We start from the raw sequence: 23524 nt of genomic DNA, 5'->3' as shown, positions 1-23524 counted from the left end.
TTTGTTATATGAATAAAACGTAGGCTTTTTTCACGACAACTTTTTCTGCTTGTAGTCTATTTGTTTTCATTGACTGGAGTGAGTGAATGAATGAATGATCCATTATAAATAAATACATTTGCAAATAAAATTACAAATAAAACTATAAATATAATTATGAATAAAACTACAATTATAAACAAGTGGATCACAGAAAAGTTCGGACAAATAAGTGGTCTGGGAATATTTTAATTGTACCAAAATACAACACACATTTTATATAAAAGTATTTACACAGTAAATATGAAAAGCAGAAGAAAATAGTGTAAAAGATAAAAAACTTGAGAAAATATAGAAGAAAAAAATGTACACAGACGATGTGAAAAAAATTCCAAGCTTGTATATTTAAAAAAAAGGAGATTTAAAACATTGTCAGTGTCCTGCACTGAAGAGTGCCAGTTAGTCTGTCGGTATATTAGTCTAACATACAGTCTCAACATCATAAACAAATGCTTACTTGTCAAGAGTTTGTGTTCTGAAAAAAACGTGATGTGTGTGATTAATTAATACAAACTGCACAGTTTAAGATACAGTATAACTTGCAAATAATTGTAAAAACTTCGAGATAAGAGTTACGGACATTGCAACTGGTGCAAAGATCCCTGACACATGTTTAGCACCTTATTTAGCACCTTAACAACAGGGTATTTATGTCTTCTTACACAGTGGTTGCTTGATATACAACAAATACAGATAGCTGCTCGTGGTTCATAAAGCTCAGATGTGCAAGATTTCCTGAGAAGAAATTAGATTAATCAGACATTTTTGAGGTGAAGTGAAGAGAAATGGCCGGGGGAAAAAGAACTTAAGATACATAGTACAGTTCGTCATCATGAAAATGTTGGGAAATTTACACTGTATGCTTCAAACCAGAGAGTGAAAACATGGTGAAAGAGACAGAAATATTTCCTGAGGGTTTATGGCATGTTACATCCAAAGAAGTCTGCACCAATGTAGCGCGGGAAACCTTCCAAAACCTTGCGCTGAACTGGGTCAAACTTCCAGTACTGTCGGCGACTGATGAAGATGGCAAAGCCTGTAGAGTACAAAACAGTTTTAGACGATCTCATGCAAGAAAAAGCATAAATGGGAAATGTTTTTGCATTCATAAACCAATGTATTTATTAAACTGCAATTATAAAATGTAAAGTGAGTGTGCACAAGTAGTATGTCATGTAACAACTTGATTCAAAACAACTGACACCGACTGCTGCTGCTGAAATATCGCCCTCTTCTGTCAGAGGTCTGTCACACTCACCAATTCAAATTGGCAGAGCAGTGGCAAATCAAACGACTGCCTATGACATGTCTTTCCAATTCCCTCTCCTGGATTGAAGCACCATAATGTTGAAGCAAATCAATGTGAAGCTCACCAAAATAAGAAAATGACCACAGTACAATTGTAGTATACTGAATTAAGAAGCTATGAGTGCCTTTATTCTGTGAACGTGACATGCTGCATCTTTTTGAGTCACTTCGACCCACCAAAATATTTTGAGTTTAATCCACTAAAAAAGTCTAGGTATAATGCAGAAAATGTTTTTTCTGGGTCAAAGTGACTGAAAATCATTGAAGTCATTTCGTTCATATGTCACATACGTTCATGTGCAGCTTCAGTTACAAATAGATTTAATGATCCATCATCTTTTATGTTAATTCTTCCATTTAATCAATAAATTCAATCAGAATAATAAGACACAACCGGCTGTTACCAATCAAATCAGTATCAACATAATAAATCTTTGAATTGCAGAGGTGGCAAAGAATCTGTGTCTGAAGTGGCATTTAGATGTATTTAATGGAGTTGAATGGCGATAGACAACTTATCTTTTTATTCCATCTGAATTACCCTGAATTACACATATGATGTTTGTCAATTTAACAGATAATTATGAAAGTCAAGAAAGTCGCAGTTTGTCATAAAACAGAACATAACATTTAGTTTTATGTGAAAATCGCTCAATGAACTACATCTCTCGTCTCGCACTATGTACGTCACCGTTGCTCGTATGTGTGCAGTCTGGTTCAAAACACTCAGGCATGACGGCGAAACGTTACGGTTATAACGTAAGACTATAGAAAAAATGACAGACGTTAGCTTCAGTAAAGTTAGCTTCATTCATTGAGAGAAAAGGTATGACGTCACATGTGCGCCTTTTGGGTTTGTAATCTTTGTAATTACGTATTTTCACAGTCTTATACCTCAACAGTTTTACATCAAACTGTGACTTTCTTGACTTTAAAATGTATCTTTTAAATTGACAAACATCATATGTGTAATTCAGGGCACAATTCAAACGAGATCAAAATATTTGTTGTCTCTCGCCATTGACTACCATACAATATTTTGCCGAAATAAGGTCCCATGGTGGTCCACCGGAAGGGGAGGGACTTAGGCTTTCTATTGACCGTTCGCAAAAACCCGCCGCCTTTAGTTACTGTTGCTATGTCCGATTAGCTACGCCGCTCTCAGGCCACTCCACGCAGTGAAAAATACATCGCGGAGCAGAGAGGACACTGACAACGCGCTGACAGACAGGACAGACCAGGTTACTTTTGATGTGAAACAAACTCACAACTTTCAAATGTGGTCATTTTTTAAAGAACTTTAAACAATAAATACCGTTTTGTGGCTCTTTAATGTGTATGACAGATGGCTGTAGAGTCTCAGTTAAAGCTCATCTAACTTAATCATCTCTTCCTTCTAGTTAATTTATAGCATGAAATAAACATGAATGAACATCAGAAGGAATGTTGTTTTAACCACGGAAAGACATCAGTACACTCCGTTTTTCAAATTAAAATCCTCCAAAGTTAATCTACTAACTCTCCTGACTGATTTGTCAGACAAAAATGGCGGATACGGCGGATGGCGGATTATGATTGGTCAGATGGCCTGTCAATCAAACTCCCAGCGAAGGGTCAATTCCCTACCCTACCTTTAATTCAAAACGATTGGTTCAAAACGGCTGATTCATTCAGAGATTATGCAAGCGATTTATAAATGGGTTATTGAATCAGTCACTCGATTCATTTAAAAACTTTCAACAAACTTTCTTAACTTATGAGACCTGATTTCTTTCATGTTAATATTAACATTCACCGATATGTATTAAAAAGACTGAGCTGGAAGTACCGCGATCATCCTGGAAGGCAGCATCAATCTCTTCAGGGACGCCCCGCCAGTCCTGCTGAATGCTGCGTGGGAAGGTTGTGTCCACTCTGTTCTCTTGGGGATCCAAACGCCAGTAGTTTCCTGACTTGAAAAAGTATGTATGGGGGCCGTGGTGCTCCTTTAAGCGCAGTGCAGCCTGAATGTGTGTGACAGGGAGGCCTATAGTCTGCAGAGGGTCTGGTCCAGCTATCTTGTGCTCTGCATCAAACACCCAGTAGTTGGAACCTTACACAAGACACAAGGGAAAGAGTTTGTTATAAATATGACTGGATTATTGTATGATTTTAATTCAGTATAAATATATACACAGGGGCAAACAAGCTTTACAAGATAACAAGTAAACAGACACACCTGGGGAAGACTAATCAACAGGAAAAACTACAAAACTACAAACATGGCCACAGGAATGAACACAGAAACAAAGAGAACTTCAACATAAAAGTCCTACAAAACACAAGACAAAAAATTGGAATCATGACTAGTACAATATGTGAAAAATAGTTATTACATTGGAAAATTATCGCATTATGAGCTCAAGATTTTATTACATTTTGACAAAATTATTACATTATAAACATTTGTATTACATTAATTATGCAATACCTATTACATTGTGCTTTGTTATTACTAGGGCTGTCAAAAGATTAATCGCGATTAATCGCATCCAAAATAAAAAGTTTGTGTTTACATAATATATGTGTGTGTACTGTGTATAATTATTTTGTATATATAAATACACACACATGCATGTATATATTTAAGAAATATTTGCATACATATACTGTATATATTTATATATAATTTATATTATATATAAATATAATTTTTTTATATAAAAATTACACATTTTTCTTAAATATATACAAGCATGTGTGTGTATTTATATATACAAATTTAATTATACACAGTACACACACATATATTATTTAAACACAAACTTTTATTTTGGATGCGATTAATCGCGATTAATCTTTTGACAAGCCCTAGTAGTTATTACATTATGAGTTGCCACACTGGGTGAAAAATAACAACAAAATCCTGATATATTTAGCCTTTTGAATGATCTATATTTTAATATGGCGTAAGAAGATGTTTTTGCCGCAGAAGTTAGCATATAAATCAGTATAAAAATGTACCATATAGCCCTCTAAAGCTTTAAAAGGACAGAATCTCAATAGAATACATGAAAAAGTATTATTAAAAAGTGAATTTAAGACATTCAAGAAGATAAAATTGTCTTGAGTCAGTCACAGGTGCTCCCTCTAATGGTGAAAAAATGAAGTACATTTACAGCATTATAATGTACCCCATGTTTGACTGACTGCACCTATGCTAGTCTAAATGCACTAAATTTCAACCAAATTCTCAATATTGTAACGCTCAGTGAAATTCATTCAGAGAAAGTACCATCTCAGCAACAGTAACAACCTACAGCGTACAATTCTGTTTAGATACTGCACTGCACAACACAAGTGTTTTTATCTGTTGTTAGTAGCATTTGTTCTTCATGGTCATGTTTTATCATGCCCTGCATTAGAGGCACAATTCAGGATGCTTCATATATGGGTCAAGGGGAAGTACCGCACCACCAGTCACCATAGATATGTACGTAACCAGGCCTGTCTGATCCTGTCCTCCAACCACAAATCACCACAGTCAGCCACCGGTGTTGCACTCACCCACCTTCAAAGAACCAGATATTGCCCTTTTTGTCTTCATAGGCGGCGCCTATTTTCTCTGGAATGCCCCTCCAGTGTCGGGAGGCCAAGGCAGGGTATCCCGCCTGCAGACGGCCCTCCCTGATGCGCCAGGCATAGCTGGCCTTGAAGAAGAACAATTCCCCACGGATTATAGACACAGCATCGAAATCTGTTTGACAAGCGTCAGGCTACAGACGATGACAGCGGGAGAAGAAGAGATGGAATAACGGGAGTGAGAATAAAGGGAGCATATAGATGAACTAATTTACAATACTTCATATTTTAGGAATATTCTTGGTATAATACAATGACACAATTCTATTACAATAATATTAATAACATTTATTACCACAAAAGAAAAATTATGATCTGTCTCTGGAAAAGGAATGGAAAAATTTAGGTTAAAGTGAAGCACTTACAATGGAGATTAATTATTAAAATATTATTTGAGCTGTAGAGCTGTTTAAATCATAATTTTAGGACATTTTAAGGTTTTAGAGTTTAAGTTGTAAAATTGGATATAACTTCACACAGAAAAGGTTAGTAAATGTTTTTTTCACACTAAAATGTTAACACAAATTGTTTACATCTAACACTCACCTAAAGGATTATTAGGAACACCATACTAATACTGTGTTTGACCCCCTTTCGCCTTCAGAACTGCCTTAATTCTACGTGGCATTGATTCAACAAGGTGCTGAAAGCATTCTTTAGAAATGTTGGCCCATATTGATAGGATAGCATCTTGCAGTTGATGGAGATTTGTGGGATGCACATCCAGGGCACGAAGCTCCCGTTCCACCACATCCCAAAGATGCTCTTTTGGGTTGAGATCTGGTGACTGTGGGGGCCATTTTAGTACAGTGAACTCATTGTCATGTTCAAGAAACCAATTTGAAATGATTCGAGCTTTGTGACATGGTGCATTATCCTGCTGGAAGTAGCCATCAGAGGATGGGTGCATGGTGGTCATAAAGGGATGGACATGGTCAGAAACAATGCTCAGGTAGGCCGTGGCATTTAAACGATGCCCAATTGGCACTAAGGGGCCTAAAGTGTGCCAAGAAAACATCCCCCACACCATTACACCACCACCACCAGCCTGCACAGTGGTAACAAGGCATGATGGATCCATGTTCTCATTCTGTTAACGCCAAATTCTGACTCTACCATCTGAATGTCTCAACAGAAATCGAGACTCATCAGACCAGGCAACATTTTTCCAGTCTTCAACTGTCCAATTTTGGTGAGCTTGTGCAAATTGTAGCCCCTTTTTCCTATTTGTAGTGGAGATGAGTGGTACCCGGTGGGGTCTTCTGCTGTTGTAGGCCATCCGCCTCAAGGTTGTGCTTGTTGTGGCTTCACAAATGCTTTGCTGCATACCTCGGTTGTAACGAGTGGTTATTTCAGTCAAAGTTGCTCTTCTATCAGCTTGAATCAGTCGGCCCATTCTTCTCTGACCTCTAGCATCAACAAGGCATTTTCGCCCACAGGACTGCCGCATACTGAATGTTTGTCCCTTTTCACACCATTCTTTGTAAACCCTAGAAATGGTTGTGCGTGAAAATCCCAGTAACTGAGCAGATTGTGAAATACTCAGACTGGCCCGTCTGGCACCAACAACCATGCCACGCTCAAAATTGCTTAAATCACCTTTCTTTCCCATCTGACATTCAGTTTGGAGTTCAGGAGATTGTCTTGACCAGGACCACACCCCTAAATGCATTGAAGCAACTGCCATGTGATTGGTTGATTAGATAATTACATTAATGAGAAATTGAACATGTGTTCCTAATAATCCTAATAGGTGAGTGTATGTCTATACTAATGAAATAATGAGTATTTTAACATTAACAGATTGGCCCCATTCACTTCTATTTTAAATGCCTATAAATGCCTTTTAAATGGATATAATTGGTATTTACCACCATAAATGCAATATTTTTGGTAATAAACATTATGCTGTTGATGTTGCTGCTGACATTCATTTAATTCTTTTCAATGTTAATAACAATTTCTCAAGTGTAATTGACCGCAGATAAACTGTGAAGCGGGATGATCGTTTGGCGACTCACTGCACTGGTGATAATCTCATTGGTTTCCATAGGGACTTGGGGCGGGGCTTGCGGTCGGGGGCCGTAGAGGTATTGGATCCCTTTCTTGTCATCCTCACTGAGCTGGAGAGGATAGGAGAAGCTGTAAAACGGGGACATGATGGCCCCAGGCACCAAAGAATGCTGTAGACCCAGGACATGGCCAAACTCATGTGTTGCCACCTGAAGAAGGTCTGTTCCTGTAGGATGACAAATGAAATTATCCTTTTTTTTCACACAAATCTGATTTGGTTTTCAAATATGATCTTAAGGAATGATTGCCATTTTGTTTTTCTAATCTCTTCTGATCCGTCAGTATCTGGTGCTTCTACATCAGTTTCTGTAGCAATGATGTAAACGTTAGCAGGATGCCGAGAGGCTTTCTTATCCAACAGCTGAGTGTTGCTCTCAGTGTGGAATGAGAGACATAAAACTAGAAAATTTGCCCCTGCTTATGTCTGTCATGACATCTCACTGAGTTGCTGAACTTAAAAGGTGTGTCCGAAACCGCTCCCTAACCACTATATGGTGCACTATATCAGGTGTCGGCCATTTTGTGGTGGTTTCCGAATTCTGAGTGAACAACATCATTCCCTACAATCATTCACTACTTTTACCCACAATCCTCTCTGAATTCGAGTGTACATTCGATGTACACTTTCTGAAGCACTATTTCCCACAATCCAATGCGGAGAGGACTGCTCCGCGTTTCGTTCACTCCTTGCAGATATAGTGCACTCAAATGCCATACACTATATAGGGATTAGTGAATGAGTGAACGAGTGAGCGGTTTTGGACACAGCTAAAATGTATTTTAAGCAACATTACACATTAAAACAAACTTGTATGCACACACGTCACACTTTTAATCGGTCTGATTGGTTTAATCAGTGAAATGTGGATCGTGTTTGAGATTTGTGTCAGATATGCAAAAAAAAAAAAAAATCTGCTTGTCTGCACAAAGTCTTAAAGCGATTCAGAGATGAATCAGAACTTTACAGGTAATTTTTTAATAGGTGTGTTGAAAGCATAATCTATGATACATTCACTGATTTACTGATCCCAAGAATGTGTTATCTGTATCAGGGATTTAAAGTTTTCCAAGAAAGAGGCAGGCAGTGAAGCAGTAAGATGAGGATTTTATCTTTACCACTTACCAAGTTCATTGCCCACCGTCCAGGACTCATCATAGTCAAAATGAATGTCTCCCTCCCGGTGCGTCCTTGGGAAAAAAGCATGAGCCAGGATCCCACCAGGGCCATCAAATGGCAAATTATCACCATGCCAGTACCTAATATAGGATATATAGTAATAATGTAACGTTTTTCCATATATTCATTTCTTTAGTTTTATACCTAAAGACATGCATATGAAAACATGAAATTAAAATGAATGGGGTCAAGAAAAAGCTATTTTATTCTGCTATCTTGAGATTGCATGTCCAGTAGAATGCTACTGTACTATAGTATATTGTACTTTACTACAGCACTCTACCAGTTGGGTCAGTGAGATTATTCAGGCATTGATCGGACGTGACAGTAGAGACATTATAAGTTTTATATTTCGAATATATGCTGTTCTTTTAAACTTTCTATTCCTAATAGAATTCTGAATTATTTTTATCGCAGTTCCCACAAAAAATTTATGCAACTATCTGCAAGATTCATAATAATAAGAAATTATTTTTCAAAATAATACTATTTTTACTGTATTTCTGATCAAATAAATGCAGCCTTCTTGAGCATAATAGACTTCTTTCAAAAATATAAAAAAATCTTCTATTTTCTTCCAATTTTTGAACGGTAGTGTATATTATACTGCACTGTACTGTACTATACTATATCATCTGTACTTTACTTGTTTTGTACTTTATTATAATGTGCTGTTCTATACTATCATTCTATATTATAGTTATACTGAATACTACACTAATACTCACTTTATCTTGTAATGCTTGTATTATTGGACACTTTGTTTGCAGGATAACGTAATAAAAGATGACAAATACATCTATGAAGAGGGTATTTCAGAAAAAACTGTAACAGAGACCATGATTTTGCATGGTACTGCATTTATGCCAACTGATGTCACTATCAAGTCTTATTAGTGGTTTAGGAAGCTGGAGACCTAAAGCAAAAATTACAAAATTCCCAATCCTTCGATTTGTATTTTTGTTGCATAGTGAAAGGTGTTTGTTTTTTTTACCTTGTGAAGTCAATGACTATGTCGGCCTCTTGGTTGCTAACCTCAGTAAAGGTGAGAGGTGTGACATCACTCCAGACCTTGAGAGCCTCCAGTAAAACTCGCCTCACTTTATCCTCGCTCATCTGCCATGGGAAGCGCTGGATCCTGAACAAAGAATTTGAGAAATGCTCAAAGTTTATCAACAAAAAACATGTGATCACTTTTGCTCCTGCATAAACACATTGTGTTTCGGACCACCAGTCTTTCACTGCTGGACCACCAACCGACACAAACCCACATCAGAGACCACCAGTGATTCGTCTTTATTATTCATCACCATAGGCATCTGTCTGGTGAGCATGTCACATGACCTCATAATGTGCTCTGATTGGTTATTTTATGAGCATAATGAAACTGCGGTTGTAGTGGTATTATGTGTGCAGCTTTATGACCCAGTTCTCTGACAGGAGCAGAACTCACCAGGAATCATGTAACTTCAGACACTGTATCATATCAGACTGTTCTTGATCTTCACTAACAATTTGGGCAAAACGTTTTATTATAGTCATGCACACAAATGTGAGCACTTAATTGAGCATTCTTCAAATGTTTGTGTTGAACAGCAGTAACAATTTGTGTAGCTCAAGTTAACAGGAACTTATAAAAGCTGTTTCTACTTGTATCGGAGATTATTTAGAAATGCGCATTTTAATAAAGGAAGCCAAGCTTTATCAGAGGGCCCACACACCTGTCTGTGTCATGGAATGTGTCTCGATTCATTCAGCCCCTCCGGCTTAGAATTTGATACCATTTTTTTTTTTTATGCTTCTGTTCTTGTGTTTATGCTTTTCCCATTTCTGGGGTTCTCAGAAGCACAAGTCTTCATAGTTAGGTAAACTTCTATAGCAGTGAATGGAAACTACAACAAATCTATTTTTGTGTTCTTATATGCTCCAATATAGCAAAAGAAAAAATTCGCAATAGCATTACTATGACTATATTGTAACACGTATATTCTGTTATGTTCAGTTTGAGTCTTGTTTTCTTTGTTTCTGTTTCCTGCCTGCCTGAGTTCTTGTTAGTCTCCTTGATTAGTCATTCTTTTCAGCTGTTTCCCAATTAGATCCCTTTGTTCCATGTATTTAAGTTCCAAGAGTGTTTGTGATTAAAGTTTATTTTGATTCTCCTTCGTTGTGTGAATTATATTCACAATCACAACCATTATGTATATATATATATATATATATATATATATAAATGCGCATTTTCTAATATATATATATATATATATACATACACACACACACACACACACACACACACACACACACACACATATATATATATATATATATATATATATTAGGGTGACCATATTCCAGGACATGGATTTCGAGATCGCCCAAAATATCCGGGATTCGGCTTTTGCTTTCTCGTCGCCATTCATTTTGTTTACATACACACCTTTTGATTCAATAGGACTGAATTAATTCCGATTGGTGAATCTGAATGTAGTGTTTACATGAACGCTAAACAAGTAATCGGTTGATGTGCGTTTTAGCATTGCTAAGAAAATTCCTTTGTTTTCATCTTGGTCGGGATCCTTGTGAAGCAGAATGCATGACCTGCAAAGCTGGCACGTACGTGTCAGTGTCAAATAATGTAATAATGCAAACATAATGAATGGTGACTGTAGAAAGCAAAAGCCGAATCCCGGGCATTTTGGGCGATCTCGAAATTAAACAGGTTAAACAGGACGTATGGTCACCCTATATATATACTATATTTCAATGTAAACATCTAGTTTATCTTATACTGTCCCATTCTAATCTACATTGTACACACCCTTGTATTCAGCCATAAAACTGTTACACAAAGGACAATCCAGAGCGACACGACCATAGAAAGAAAACAGTGTATACATCTTCCACCGGATACATCCACACTGTGCTGCCTGTGAATAGATTCTTGTACAAATGTGGCTGATTACTTTCTTTTTCAAAGACGGGCCTTTTTTTCTCCCTCACAGGTCTGACTATAATGCCCCTGCATTCCTCCACATAAACTGTCTGCTTAGGTATGATCAGAACAGAGATAGAATGTGCTATCAGTGCACAAACATTACTACAATTCTGATATTGAAAAAAATGGGGAAATTACTCTTTTGTTGAAAACAAAAAGATTTTGAGACACTCCTCTGCATGACAGACCCGTGACTGCAGATCAACGTGCTTCTGCATTTCTCTCTGATATGAAATAATTATAAAAGCTTTTAACTGTGACAAGATGATTGACAGGCCAGTTTACTGTGACAGGATGCGACAGAGAGCAACTGTTAAAGATGCAATTGTATGACGTGATAGTATGTGCCAAAGCTTGTGCATTCTTTTGCTACACACTCAAAAATATCTACTTTTGCTGCAAAAGTTTTAAACAAGTTCCAGATCTTTTCAGTTGCTACGTCTCAATTCGCCTACTTATACTACGCCCTAAAAGTATGTAGTATAAGTATGCGAATTGAGACGCACCTTATTATTCTTCACAAAGAAAAGTAAAAAAAAAAAAAAAAAATGGTTTTGTTAAAGAACGTAAATGTGTTGGACAACAATCATCAAAATAATAAAAAAGACCCTTTTCTAAAATGTGTGATTATAATAATAATAATTAAATATTTTAATATTACAATAATAATATAAAACTAATAATTGTGTGTTTTATATAATAATAAGTATTATTATTATTATTTTATATTTGGCAAATGCTTTTATCCAAAGCGACAGGAACAAAAGCAATTTCTCTCAGAGCCAACAATATTGTATACAATTCTAGAAAGCTATCAGGATTATTATTATTATGACTTGTTGTTGTTAAATAATAAATTATAAACCATGTAATAATATTTTAAGGGATTTCAACCAATATGGGATCACTGTTATTATAGTATCCCTGACTGAGATACGTTCATAGTTTTTATTTCACTTTGGTTAAAGTTTTAGTAATTTTGTTGTCTTTTTTTTTTATGACAGTATAGTTTAATTTCAGTAAAACTTTTATTTCAGTTTAATTTTGAGTTATTTTTTCTATCAAGTTGAACTAAATTAAAGGAAGAAATGTTTTATATATTTTATTTCCCGTTAACATGTATTTTAGTTAACTATAATAAAACTATACTAATCCTGGATGCAACATGCCCCCACAAACTTTTAATCACTTGTTATTATTTATCTATTATTGATATTATTATGGAGTGAATGGAATAACAGGAAGGTCTAAAGCACCTACTGAATATTAATGAAATCATACAATTAATATCCATGATGTTAATAATTATGCCCCCCCACCTGCCATATATATCTATCTATCTATATATCTATCTATATATATATATTTGTAGTTTTCTTGTACACCTTACTTGTAAGTGAGGCTAGTTTTTGGCCAGCGTCCTCCAAAAATCACAAAGCGTTTCTGTCGGGGGTGCCTGCTGAGATGCACCTCTCTCTGGTCGGGGTAGTCTGGGACGCCACAGCGCAGTGGACCTACACCCCCGGAGCTGTTCCTGAGCGGCTCACCCTTTGCTTGAGGTTTAAAGGTGTCCTGAGGGTGATGGAGGTGGACCCTGTCTCTCCTCTTCTCAGAGAGCGAATGAGGAATCTGTGGCAAACTCTGTTATGGAAAGATGGAAGACCTGCATGAACTTATTGGTAATGGACAACAATGGACAGTGTGTTGTAATGCTCTTGTGAGAGTAAGTGAAGTTTAACGCAAGCTCAATGAATTGAATAAAGTTGACACTAATGTTAAAAAATTTGGGGTTAGTAAGATTTATTTTTATTTTTTTTAAGAAATTAATACTTTAATTCAGCAAGGATGCATTAAATCGATCAAAAGTGACAGTAAAAACATTTATAATGTTACAAAAGATTTCTAAATAAATAATCTAGATCTTTAATGTAAATAAATGCAAAGAATCCTTTTGTATCCACAAAAGCAGCACATCTTTTTTCAACATTGATAATAATAATAAATGTTTCTTGAGCAACAAATCAGCATATTGAAATGTTTTCTGAAGGATCATGTGACAAAAATTCACAGGAATAAATTACAAAAAAGTTATTTTAAATTTGTCATAACATGAGTATTACAGTTTTTACTGTATTTGTGATCAAATAAATGCAGCATTGGTGAGCATAAGAGACTTTTTTCGAAAACATTTAAAAATTATTACCGACCTCAAACTATTGAACGGTAGTGTACTACCTATATATATACATACATTTTTTTGGCAAGGAAACAGTTCATGATAATGAAAATAAACTATGTTAAGGAACATTAAATAAAAACAAACAAGCCAAGCCGACCTAATCTGATACAAAAAGAAAAATCATGTTTTTCCCATGGTTGATGCTGTTTACTAACTGTGAGATATGATTGCGGATGGACTGCTTAGTGTCCCTAAACATACTTTGGAGGAAATGGCTGTTCATTAACATGGGCGTTAAAGACAGAGAAGAATGCCTTGGGCAGCACTGTGGTGCTTTTAGCCAGAAGTTTTGAGGCATTTACAGAGGTTTTAAACTTCAGGATGTTTCAGCTTTCAAGTCTTGCCTTTTACCCACTTTTACCAACTCCAGATGTCTAAATACTTACATACAATCATAAGAACCTAAATGCATTTTAAAAAGTGAAAAATTTTACAATTTGAAGATTTTAAGTTTTTACAGTGTGACTTTTATGTTATCGTTATGTCTTCCTTTGGACAGGAAGAAAAAAGCACAGTCCTGACAAGATTGTTGGCGCCCTTGCTTTTTTCCCCCGACTGGTTTACAACATATTATAAAATGTTTAGGACGTTTGCAAAAAAAAAACGGCAAACAGGCTAAACGCTTTCCCCTCTGTGACCCTGTGTCTCTCTCCCAGGGACGGAGGCTCATCGGTGACTCCTCATGCGTGAGCAAGAGCTGCTATATTGGAGACAATGCCCAGCAGGAACTATGGAATGTGCCCTGGTCTCTGAGCGAGACCAGCACATTGATTTCAAACATGTGCACAGACCGTTCAGGTTCATTATGCTCTTTGTGTTTTGGACTAAGTTGCAGGTATTTCTTACTGTATTAATACACTTATGAGTCAATGACAAATAGGGGTGTCCACAATAAGAAACATTCTAGTTTAAAATGCATATGTCAAGTTCTTAGAAATGTATGTATGTTGCTTTCACAAAATACACCTACAGCTCATGAAACGTCTATATTCACAGACATATTCTTCTTCTAATAATATTCTAAAAGTGTATGGCATCATCTTTTTTCACTTAAAATATTTACGCTAAGCACTTACCCTCAATCAAATGTCATGGACCAAACTGACAGTAAAATTCAAAGCAGATGCTTGATTAAATTCATTATTTTCTCAGTTGTTTATCTCATCATAACATTCTGACAGCATCATGACTCCTGACCTATCAGTGGGAGAGATCGGACATTATCCTGGAATAATAACACACACATTCCACATCTGGCACACACTTTCTGCATTGTTCATTTACAATGCATGTTTTTAGAACTCCAGTTCAAAGTTTATGTGTATGATCCACTTCTCAAAAATGGAGGGCAAGTTAGGACACAGTCACATTTGACTATACTATGCAGGGGGGAATGAAGTCAACACAATAGGTTGTTTTTTTCATGTGTGTGAGTGTGTGTGTAATCTAAAGAGAAAGCATTGCCCAAGGTGCCTTGATGTTCTGCCAAAACACAATGTTTAAGCAGTTTATTTCATTAAATGTCCGAAGAGATTAAAGCAACAAAATTGCACTTTATATACACAAAATGGAAACCAAGCGGCCATAGAAAGGAATGCTATGGGTTTACTGCAGTTAATGGAAGCAAGATATGTGTGAGAATGTAGCTGTCCACTTTTATCAACTCTGTTTAAATGAACCGTCTGACCCTAGAGCTACTGAAAATACCTTTTAGAGTGGGATCAAAATTCTGGGTCAGTGATTAATGGGTTCACAGTCATCAGACAGGGAGAAAAAAAACTTGTCTCAGAGAGTTTGAAAGCTAGCCAACAATGCTTTCTGATTCATTTTTTTAATGCTGGAAATATTTAGAGTCAGCGTTTTGCCTGTATAGTTCGACTTAATTCATGTTTCAGATACGCCTCCCAGACAAAGCCAAGTTATAAATGCTGCTGTCTCCTTTCACGTGTGGTTAGATTTGCCAGTGGAGGTCTGTGCTTGAGCCTCACTCTCATAGAACACAGCCTGTCTCTGCCTAGAGCTCCCACGTCCCCCCGCCTCTCTCCAGTGTTCACACGTGCTTTCAGCACAGGGGAAATCCTGATAAGAGGACCTGACACGGTGCATCTGAGTGCATCTTGTTTGCCCCTATGTGCTGTTTCCCAGAACTATGCCCTAGTTTACTGCGAATCACCAGCAGAGATCCAGAATCACCAAATTTAAGGTTAACGATATCTGAGTCTCAGAAACCTTTGTTGAGGAAGATTGATAAGAGAGAGTGATATTGTGTGAATATGGGACCATTATGTTGCAAAAAATGTCAAGTGACATGCATAATGGATTAATTGTTAGGATTTTTCTCATTGCTTTCAACTAACTGAAAGTACAAGCCACTTTCAGTAGTAAAACAGTGATTTAAGGCTAATACTTTAAAGTGATTCAAGCCCTAAGTTTAAACCAAAAATGATTAAAATTTTTCCATTCTATTTATGCAACCACTGGAAGACGTAGGACTGTTTGGGAAAAATGTTTGGAAACAATTATTATTTTTATCATTTTGACGACTAGTAATGCAAAAATCCCACACATCACATTTAACTCATAAAGCAAGATTATTTCACGAACAACTGAGTCGGTCTCCTTAAGATAACTACTTTAAAGCTACACTGTGTAATTTTTTAAATTTAAAAAAAAAAAAACTTTGTTCTTTCAAAATGATATGTGCTCAATTAATGTGTAATTACTTCTACCAACTAATCAAGTTTTCTCGTAAGCGTAGAATCTGCCATTTAGAATACATACGAGCGAGTCGCTCGAATGTCGGCAGCCATGTTGCGCCTCCATCTTGAAAATACATGTGCCAAAGAGGGACATACCTGGAAATTCGATATTCGCCTTTCGCGTTTTTACACTCAGTGGCACCGTGACGAATGCAAGGGGGAGAGCACTCACGACTGGCGGCAGATTTGAGATAATACGGCCACCGTAGGAGTTAAAACGCCCTCGGAATGGGAGGGGCTAGAAAGTAATATTCAGTTGGTAGTCATAAACAATTTCACCGCTAGATGGGAGAAAATCCTACACAGTGTAGCTTTAAGTAAAAATTAAGGTAAAAGGATCATGGTGTATGTTGGAATATGTATGATTTAGGATATTTACACATTTATCAAAAGTACTTAAATGAGCCTTTTGACCCCATAAATACTTTTTGGATGGCTAGAGAGCAGGATCTAAGATATGAGTTACTGTCCATCTGGTTTACAGACATCAGACAGGGTGAGTAAAAGAAAAGCTAATCCTTACACCAACATATCACAGCTCTTCATGGCAAGATAAATGAAGCTTTAAAGGATTACCATTTGAACAAATATTCACAGGTAAATCCCCTAGAAGCTGCAGCTGACTTTGGGAGTGATGAGCGGTCCAGTGCAGGACTAAAGGAGACTTTCAAGTAGCTTTCAGTGATAAGCTCCCAGATACTGTTTATGCACCAGTGCTCATGTTAAACTTTATCCCCAGCAGCTCAGTCCTCTATATCTACCAGCTGTAGTAAATGTTTCAAAGTTTGGGTCAATGCTTGAAGGATTTTGGCACCTGGTTTATTCACATAAAACTATTTTCTCCCTCTCCCACACACACATATTCCTGCTTTGGCACTTTCAGGAAGTCATGAAACTGATATCACGCTTTCCTTGAATGACCCTGACAAAATCACAGCAGGGGCATTTTCCCATTAAGTTAAGGTGAGTGAGCCTTATAATCTCTTGACTATATACGTAAACCACAATGTTCCTTGTGTTGTGATGGAAATGCTGTTTGGTTTGCAGGTGATTTCACTTACACTTCAGAGGCTGTGTTACAGATACTTTTAATTCTACAATATGTAACTTTTGGCCCTCCAGTGGTTTGTATTTGTCATTTTGTGAGTTTGGCTTCATCTCTGCTATTCTAAGCGGATGATGGTTTGCGGTGTACCCTTGGTTGCAGGTGATTTTATGAGAGCGAAAGTTATTACATGACATTACATTGTGACATCAAAACTCCCCGGCTTTCTTCACACAAAAATAAGTCTTTAAGCCACTACCACAAGTCTACTGCACAATACACGCACTATAGGAGCCGGACCGGACAAACCTTTTCTTAATTTACGGACATGACGTAAACACTCACTGATAAATTGCATAAGTATACAATTTCCCATGTAGTCTTAAGTTAAGATGGAGATAATTTCAAGATGACCAAACAGATAAGGTTCTGATTTACATGTCTGATACACAGTATCTAATTTGATCATACATAAAACTTTATTAAAATTTAATCATATAAACCTTGCACCAAATTGAGGCTTAATTTTTCCACAAAAAATTTAAATTAACACAATAAGCATATAAGCACCAACAGACCCAATAAAACTGCTCTTATAGTCCCAGTACAAAATAATCGTAACTGGAACAAGGACAAAGCGGTTTCTCACATTCCCTAAATTCTCTCTACAGTAGGCTATGCATCCATGTGTGAGAGAGACGGAGTGTGTGTCCCTCCAGATGGCACAGAAACACAAACTTGCCCATGCCTGCACAATCCCTCGCTCTTTTGTCATCGCCGGGGGAACAAACTGACAGCATTATATACAAATTTTACACCTGAGTCATCATAAACACAACACTAAAAAGCAATTCTTCAGTACTCAGATTATGATCACAGGTCATTGTAATAAGCAAACAAACACTTCAAATATAGGGTATAAATAAAAAATTAGGTCATTTTTGTTGATTGGGTGATTTTATTAAGCAAGCAAACACTTCAAATGTATGGAACAGTATAAGGTTATTAGTATATTTTAAATTGATGGAAAATACAGCATTTAGTGGCAGTTAAACAGTTAAATGAGACAAACTTGCTCTCATAAGCATTCTTTACTAATCCTGAATCATAAAACGTTAACAATCCCAGATGAAAATAACAGGTTCTGGCTCGTAATTGTAGAGGCTTCAGACGACGTTTTACAATTTATGATTCATGATGATTATGTATAACCCAATATGCGAGTCTGGTAACAAGCCAAATCTCAACAAATTTAGCTTTGTTAATGTTGCCCTATTTGTCACGTTACATGAAAGTAAAATAAAAAAGCATATTATTAGATTTTTTCAAGTAAAACTCAAACTTTACAACTTTGTGGCAAGTTACAACGGTAAAACGTACAATAACTTAACAGCAGCCTACCGGTTTTCAAGAGCTGGAACGAAACAATACATCAAATGTATGAAATAAGACTACTGGCATTAATAAACTCACCGGGGGCTCTTTGTGCTTCATCAGTTCTCGCCCCCCATGCAAAGGCATGCATCTCACGGTCAGGAGCACATGCAGAGCGAAAGCGCCTGACAGAAGCCCGGAGACCTGCATCCTCCTCCTGTATCCTCGAGCTCCACTGCTGGAAGTGGAAATGCGATGGGAGGTAGCGGTGCAAACAACTCGCGCAATGCCTGTGCGACTGCTGCTGCGGAGACTGCAGTAATTTATATGCAATGATTTCTTTGTTCTCTTTCCTCAAATACACCGGAGTTTTTTTTTTCTTTTTTTCTTATGGGCCGGAGTGACAATGTTGCCCTGTCTCACCACGTGACTTTTAACTCTTGCCTCTGAAGAGAGCTGATCAATAGCCTGCAGCCTAATCTAGCATACGAAAAAAAACTCCCTAATTCGGTCAGATTTGGATAACTTCCAAATGTAATTTCCACTAGACCTGCGTGTTCTCTAAATGTGTAACATTTTAGGGAAAGACTCATATTTTTGATGTAGATAGGCCTATCTAAGATTTATAGGGGAAGAAACTGTAGAATAATCTATTTGGTTAGCGCTATATTGTAAAGAACATTTGTACATACATACAAAGGCGCATTTGATTGATTCTCCTCTTAACCACTAGATGGCACAAAAAATTGCCGCAGCGCTTTCCTAAACATCCGCGTTTTTACGATGCACATGGAAATGTAGCTGATTGACACAGTCGTGGGCAGCGAAGCAAATTGATTCTATGCTAAATTGATCTAATTTTTATTGTTTAAAAAAAATAGCAAATGAGAATAGCTAAAATTATTGAATAGGCAATGTAGACTATTTTCTATTTTGTTCATGTAAACATTCTCAGCTCTATGGAGTCCTGGCAGTTATTTCATAATTTCAAGCAGTTGTGCAGAATAAAATGATGACAAGGGAATTATACTGTGGAAGGGCGATTCAGCGTGTGGCATCCTTTACATCAACACACAAACCCATGATGATCACACACACAACTAACCACGTAGGTATAGCTTAACGAATGATACACTCCAGGGTGAGGGGCTGACCCAACGGTAACACTCTGGTAAAGAGAAAACACAAATGAAATAGTAAAGCATATTATAACAGTATACAAACACTTGCAAGCGTTTAACGCATGCAAGCACCAAACTGATGAATAAACAAGCGACATCTGTCACTAATGTAAAGCGACAAAACAAGCACACAAACAGCTCAAGCGTTTTTGCTATGGCTGGGAATAAATGCTAAATACTCCAATCAAAGCAGCCGAGCCAGTGCATCAGAACACAGTACCCGACCTATACTAGGTCTAGAGTAGGTCGGGTCTACTCTAGGTAGGCCTACCTAGTCTGTACCAGACAGAGTTGAAACCACACAGCTCACAGAGAAGGGTGTGGCCAATCGTTGCAAACAGCCATAAAATGATCAGCTTACATATCCTGCACAAACAAAACATGTGGTGCAAATGAGGGAATCTCAAGGTTGTAAAATCTAGCAAAGCTGTTCTAAGACCAACCTGCCACTGAACAAATGTCCTGAATCGACATCCCTTTATTCCAAGCCCATGAAGAGGCAAGTCTCATTTTAGAAGCATATGCCAACACTATAGCTTCCACAATCCAATGAGACAAGCGCTCTTTCGAAAGTGGCAGACCTTTACAGCAACCTCTGAAACAGACAAACAGCTGCTTTGACAGTCTAAAATGACTAGACCTGTCCACATACGCATGCAAAGCACAAACAGGGCATAAAGGATGTGGGACAGGCATGGTCTCCTGAGGAGCAAATGCTTCAGCTTTATAACCTGTGCTCTAAACGGCATAAACAACATGAAAGCATGTCTTGAATGAGAGCACTTTCAGCTCCATAGCATGCAGCGGTTCAAAAAGTGGCTCGGAAAGTGTGCTAGCACCAAAGACAAATCCAGGCAGGTACCAGGTTAGGTAACAGCCATCTCGCTCCGCTCAGAAACCCTGACACCAAACTGTGATTACCTACTGTGCGACAATCAATGAAATGCCACATACACCCTTTAGAGTGGATGGTGTGCCCCGTTATCCAAACAATCCTGTAGAAACAACATAATAACAGACATAGCTGGTCGATGGGTCCTCATTTTTTGCCTTACACCAGGATTTTATTTTATTTTTCCATTTTAAAGCATAAAGGCGTCTGGTCGACGGGGCTCTCGACCCTTTGTGGCACATTCAATGCCTACTCCTTGCACTGACCAGCCAGACATGCAGGTCCTATAGCTCTGGTCTGGGGTGCTATATAGTGCCCATCGCTTGAGACAGCAGGTGCCTCCATAACAGCATCAGCTATGGGGGAGCCACCAGAAGTTCCCCTAGTTCTGGAAGCCATGGCTGGTTGGGCCAGTTCGGCGCAACCAGCAGCACAGTCTCCTTTTCCTCCCTGATCTTTTGAAACACCAGTGGCATAATCTTGACTGGGGCAAAGGCATATTTGCCTTTCTGCCTTGGCTGACGGAACGTTTCCTTTTGTGGGTGGTCAGGAACCTCCTATTGATACGGGCAGTCAATGTTCCTGGCCGTCTGAATTGTGGCATGGAAATGCTGTCAGGGAGAGGCACATTTCACGGACAATGGAGGCTACATCCTCAGAAAGTCTAGATGATTTGGAGCCTGGTTGGAGAAGCGGAGGTTAAATTGTTCACCTCAGTGAAGAACACGATTTGCTCACTGTCGATTTTTATCAACTGGCAAGGGAACAGGTGGGTGCAACACAGCAAGGTGAACTCTTTTGCTTGCCGGTTTGCTGTCTACGTTGTAAGATGTTCTCCTCCTCTGACCACTCACATCAAGAACGCGGCTGAAGCTCAGGCACTGGCTTACTTGGGTGGAGCCCCTGCCTCTTATGGCGCTTTTCCACTAGGTGGTACGACTCGGCTCGGCACGGAACGACTCGACTCGCCTCGCTCTGGAGGAGCTACCGCCCTTTTAGGCAGGAAATGCCTAAGTGCCTTGGACTACTTTTGGGCTTCGCGGAACTTCCCCGATAAAGAACCCACAGCGTCACCAAAGAGGCCATGGGGGCTTATGAGCATGCCCAGTAACTGCACCTTCTCAGAGTTCCTCATCTCCATCAGTGTCAGCCATAAGTTATGCTGAAGGACCACCAGGCTGCCCATACAGTGCTCAGTCGTTGTGACTTTTATGCTCGATGGCAACGGAAGGTGGAGGTGAGGAGGCAGCCCGTGCACAGTTCAGGATGGTAGAACTCCTTCCACAGAGGGTTCTAACCATCATTTTCTCACAGAAAGAACAGTCAGGCCTATCCAGCACTGCCTCTGCATGAGCACAACCCAAGCAGAGTACACAAATACACGCATCATGTGCATCGGGGAACTCAATAGGTCCACTGCACGCACAACACTCCTTGATGGACACTGTGTCTCTGCTGGATCGCAGAAGGGTAACAGCAAGTGAATGCGGCGTCCTCTTAGAGTGTCGTCAACAGCAGGAAGCAATCCAATGCTTGTTTCTTGAAGGAGAAAGATATCTGAGGCAATGCCAATGAGCGCTAAGCTATATAGTGAATGGCTTCGTCCCTCACTTGTGTACTCAAACGCCATTGGCCAGTCATTTTTACTTGCGCAATGCAATCAGGCTTTGGTATTCGAGGGAGGAGGGGGGTGCCCTATAGCGTTAGCACACAATGTCTCGAGACCGACTCAGAAAGATAATGGGGAGATATCGCTCTGAGTTTGAAAAACCCACTCTTAGCTGCAGGCAAAATCAAACTCTGATTCCATTTATCATTTTCTTTCTAACTTTATTGTACATTAACAGCCAATTTAAGTTCATGCAAAATCAGACCATGCATGACCACTAACTATAAAAAGAATTAAGCTCTTCTTTTAGTTAACTGGCTTTTGGAATTCTGTTTACAGAAGTGATGAAAGGACCACAGATCTTTGCTCATTCTACATATGGTTTTTGTCTATGTCTGTAATGACTAAAATACCACAATTATTGTGTTAGCTTCTATGATCAAGAGGTTGAAGTACAATACAATAAACACAAATATGATTAAGAACATTTTCAGTCAATCATTCATTATAGATTAAAGGATCATGGAAATCAATGGGGTCCATTAACTGTCTGGTTACCGACATTCTTCAAAATATTTTCCTTTGTGTTCAGCGGAAGAATGAAATTCATACAGGTTTGAAACAACCATAGGGTGAGTAAACGAAGACATCATTTTCATTTTTAAGTGAACTATTCCTTTAATTTGTTCCATTATGGAATGTGCTTATGTATGTCCAAGTTAGTGTTTGAATTGCCTTTTTAACTCTGCATGTGGGTGTACCAAAGATGCAGGTGCAGGAGGCCACAAATAAAACTAATGAGGCTTCACTTACTTTTAAAGCCCCGCCATGAGCCTCAGATGTTGTTTTTCCCTCCCCTGGTAAGCCTCTTGGAAGGTTCATAGCTTTGCCACTGCATCGACCTACAATGTTTATGTAATCTTTGTTAAAGAAAGAAAAACATATTTGCTAACTCATATGCCCAGATGAACGATGCATCTCCTGCACGCACATATATATACATGATATTATTTTACATGCAAATGTCATGGGTGTATGAGTTAACTCCAAGAAAGTTCACCTGCATAGATGGGGATGAGCTCATAGCAGAGAATTTCCCCAATGAGCCCAGAAGAGGAAAACAGGAAGCCCAGAGAGTCACAACATGCATCCCATTACCTCACCTTATCAAAATCTGACCACAAGTTAAAGGGATAGTTCAGGATTTTAGAC

At 38.2% G+C, this 23524-nt stretch overlaps 1 protein-coding gene across 2 annotated transcripts; it reads right to left on the bottom strand.

Moving 5' to 3' along the window:
• Positions 1-213: 213 nt before the first annotated feature.
• Positions 214-23487, bottom strand: mmp11a (matrix metallopeptidase 11a). 2 transcript variants are annotated; one of them, XM_081349858.1, is made up of 9 exons: positions 23373-23487; positions 23126-23232; positions 12604-12854; positions 9213-9356; positions 8165-8298; positions 6990-7207; positions 4898-5102; positions 3176-3439; positions 214-1075 (listed from the first exon to the last, which is right to left on the bottom strand). In XM_081349858.1, the coding sequence occupies exons 2-9, from the start codon at positions 23192-23194 to the stop codon at positions 957-959; spliced, it is 1404 nt and encodes a 467-aa protein (XP_081205984.1). In that variant the 5' UTR covers positions 23195-23232; positions 23373-23487; the 3' UTR covers positions 214-956. The 2 variants fall into 2 exon arrangements, with proteins under 2 accessions (XP_081205984.1, XP_081205983.1); XM_081349857.1 differs by lacking the exons at positions 23126-23232; positions 23373-23487 and adding an exon at positions 18730-18861.
• Between the last annotated feature and the right edge of the window lie 37 nt (positions 23488-23524).

Source organism: Scardinius erythrophthalmus (genome assembly GCF_964197995.2).
Source record: "Scardinius erythrophthalmus genome assembly, chromosome: 20".
Taxonomy (NCBI): Eukaryota; Metazoa; Chordata; class Actinopteri; order Cypriniformes; family Leuciscidae; genus Scardinius; species Scardinius erythrophthalmus.
The sequence above is the reverse complement of the archived record's forward strand: the minus strand, read 5'-3'. Positions and strand labels throughout refer to the sequence as shown.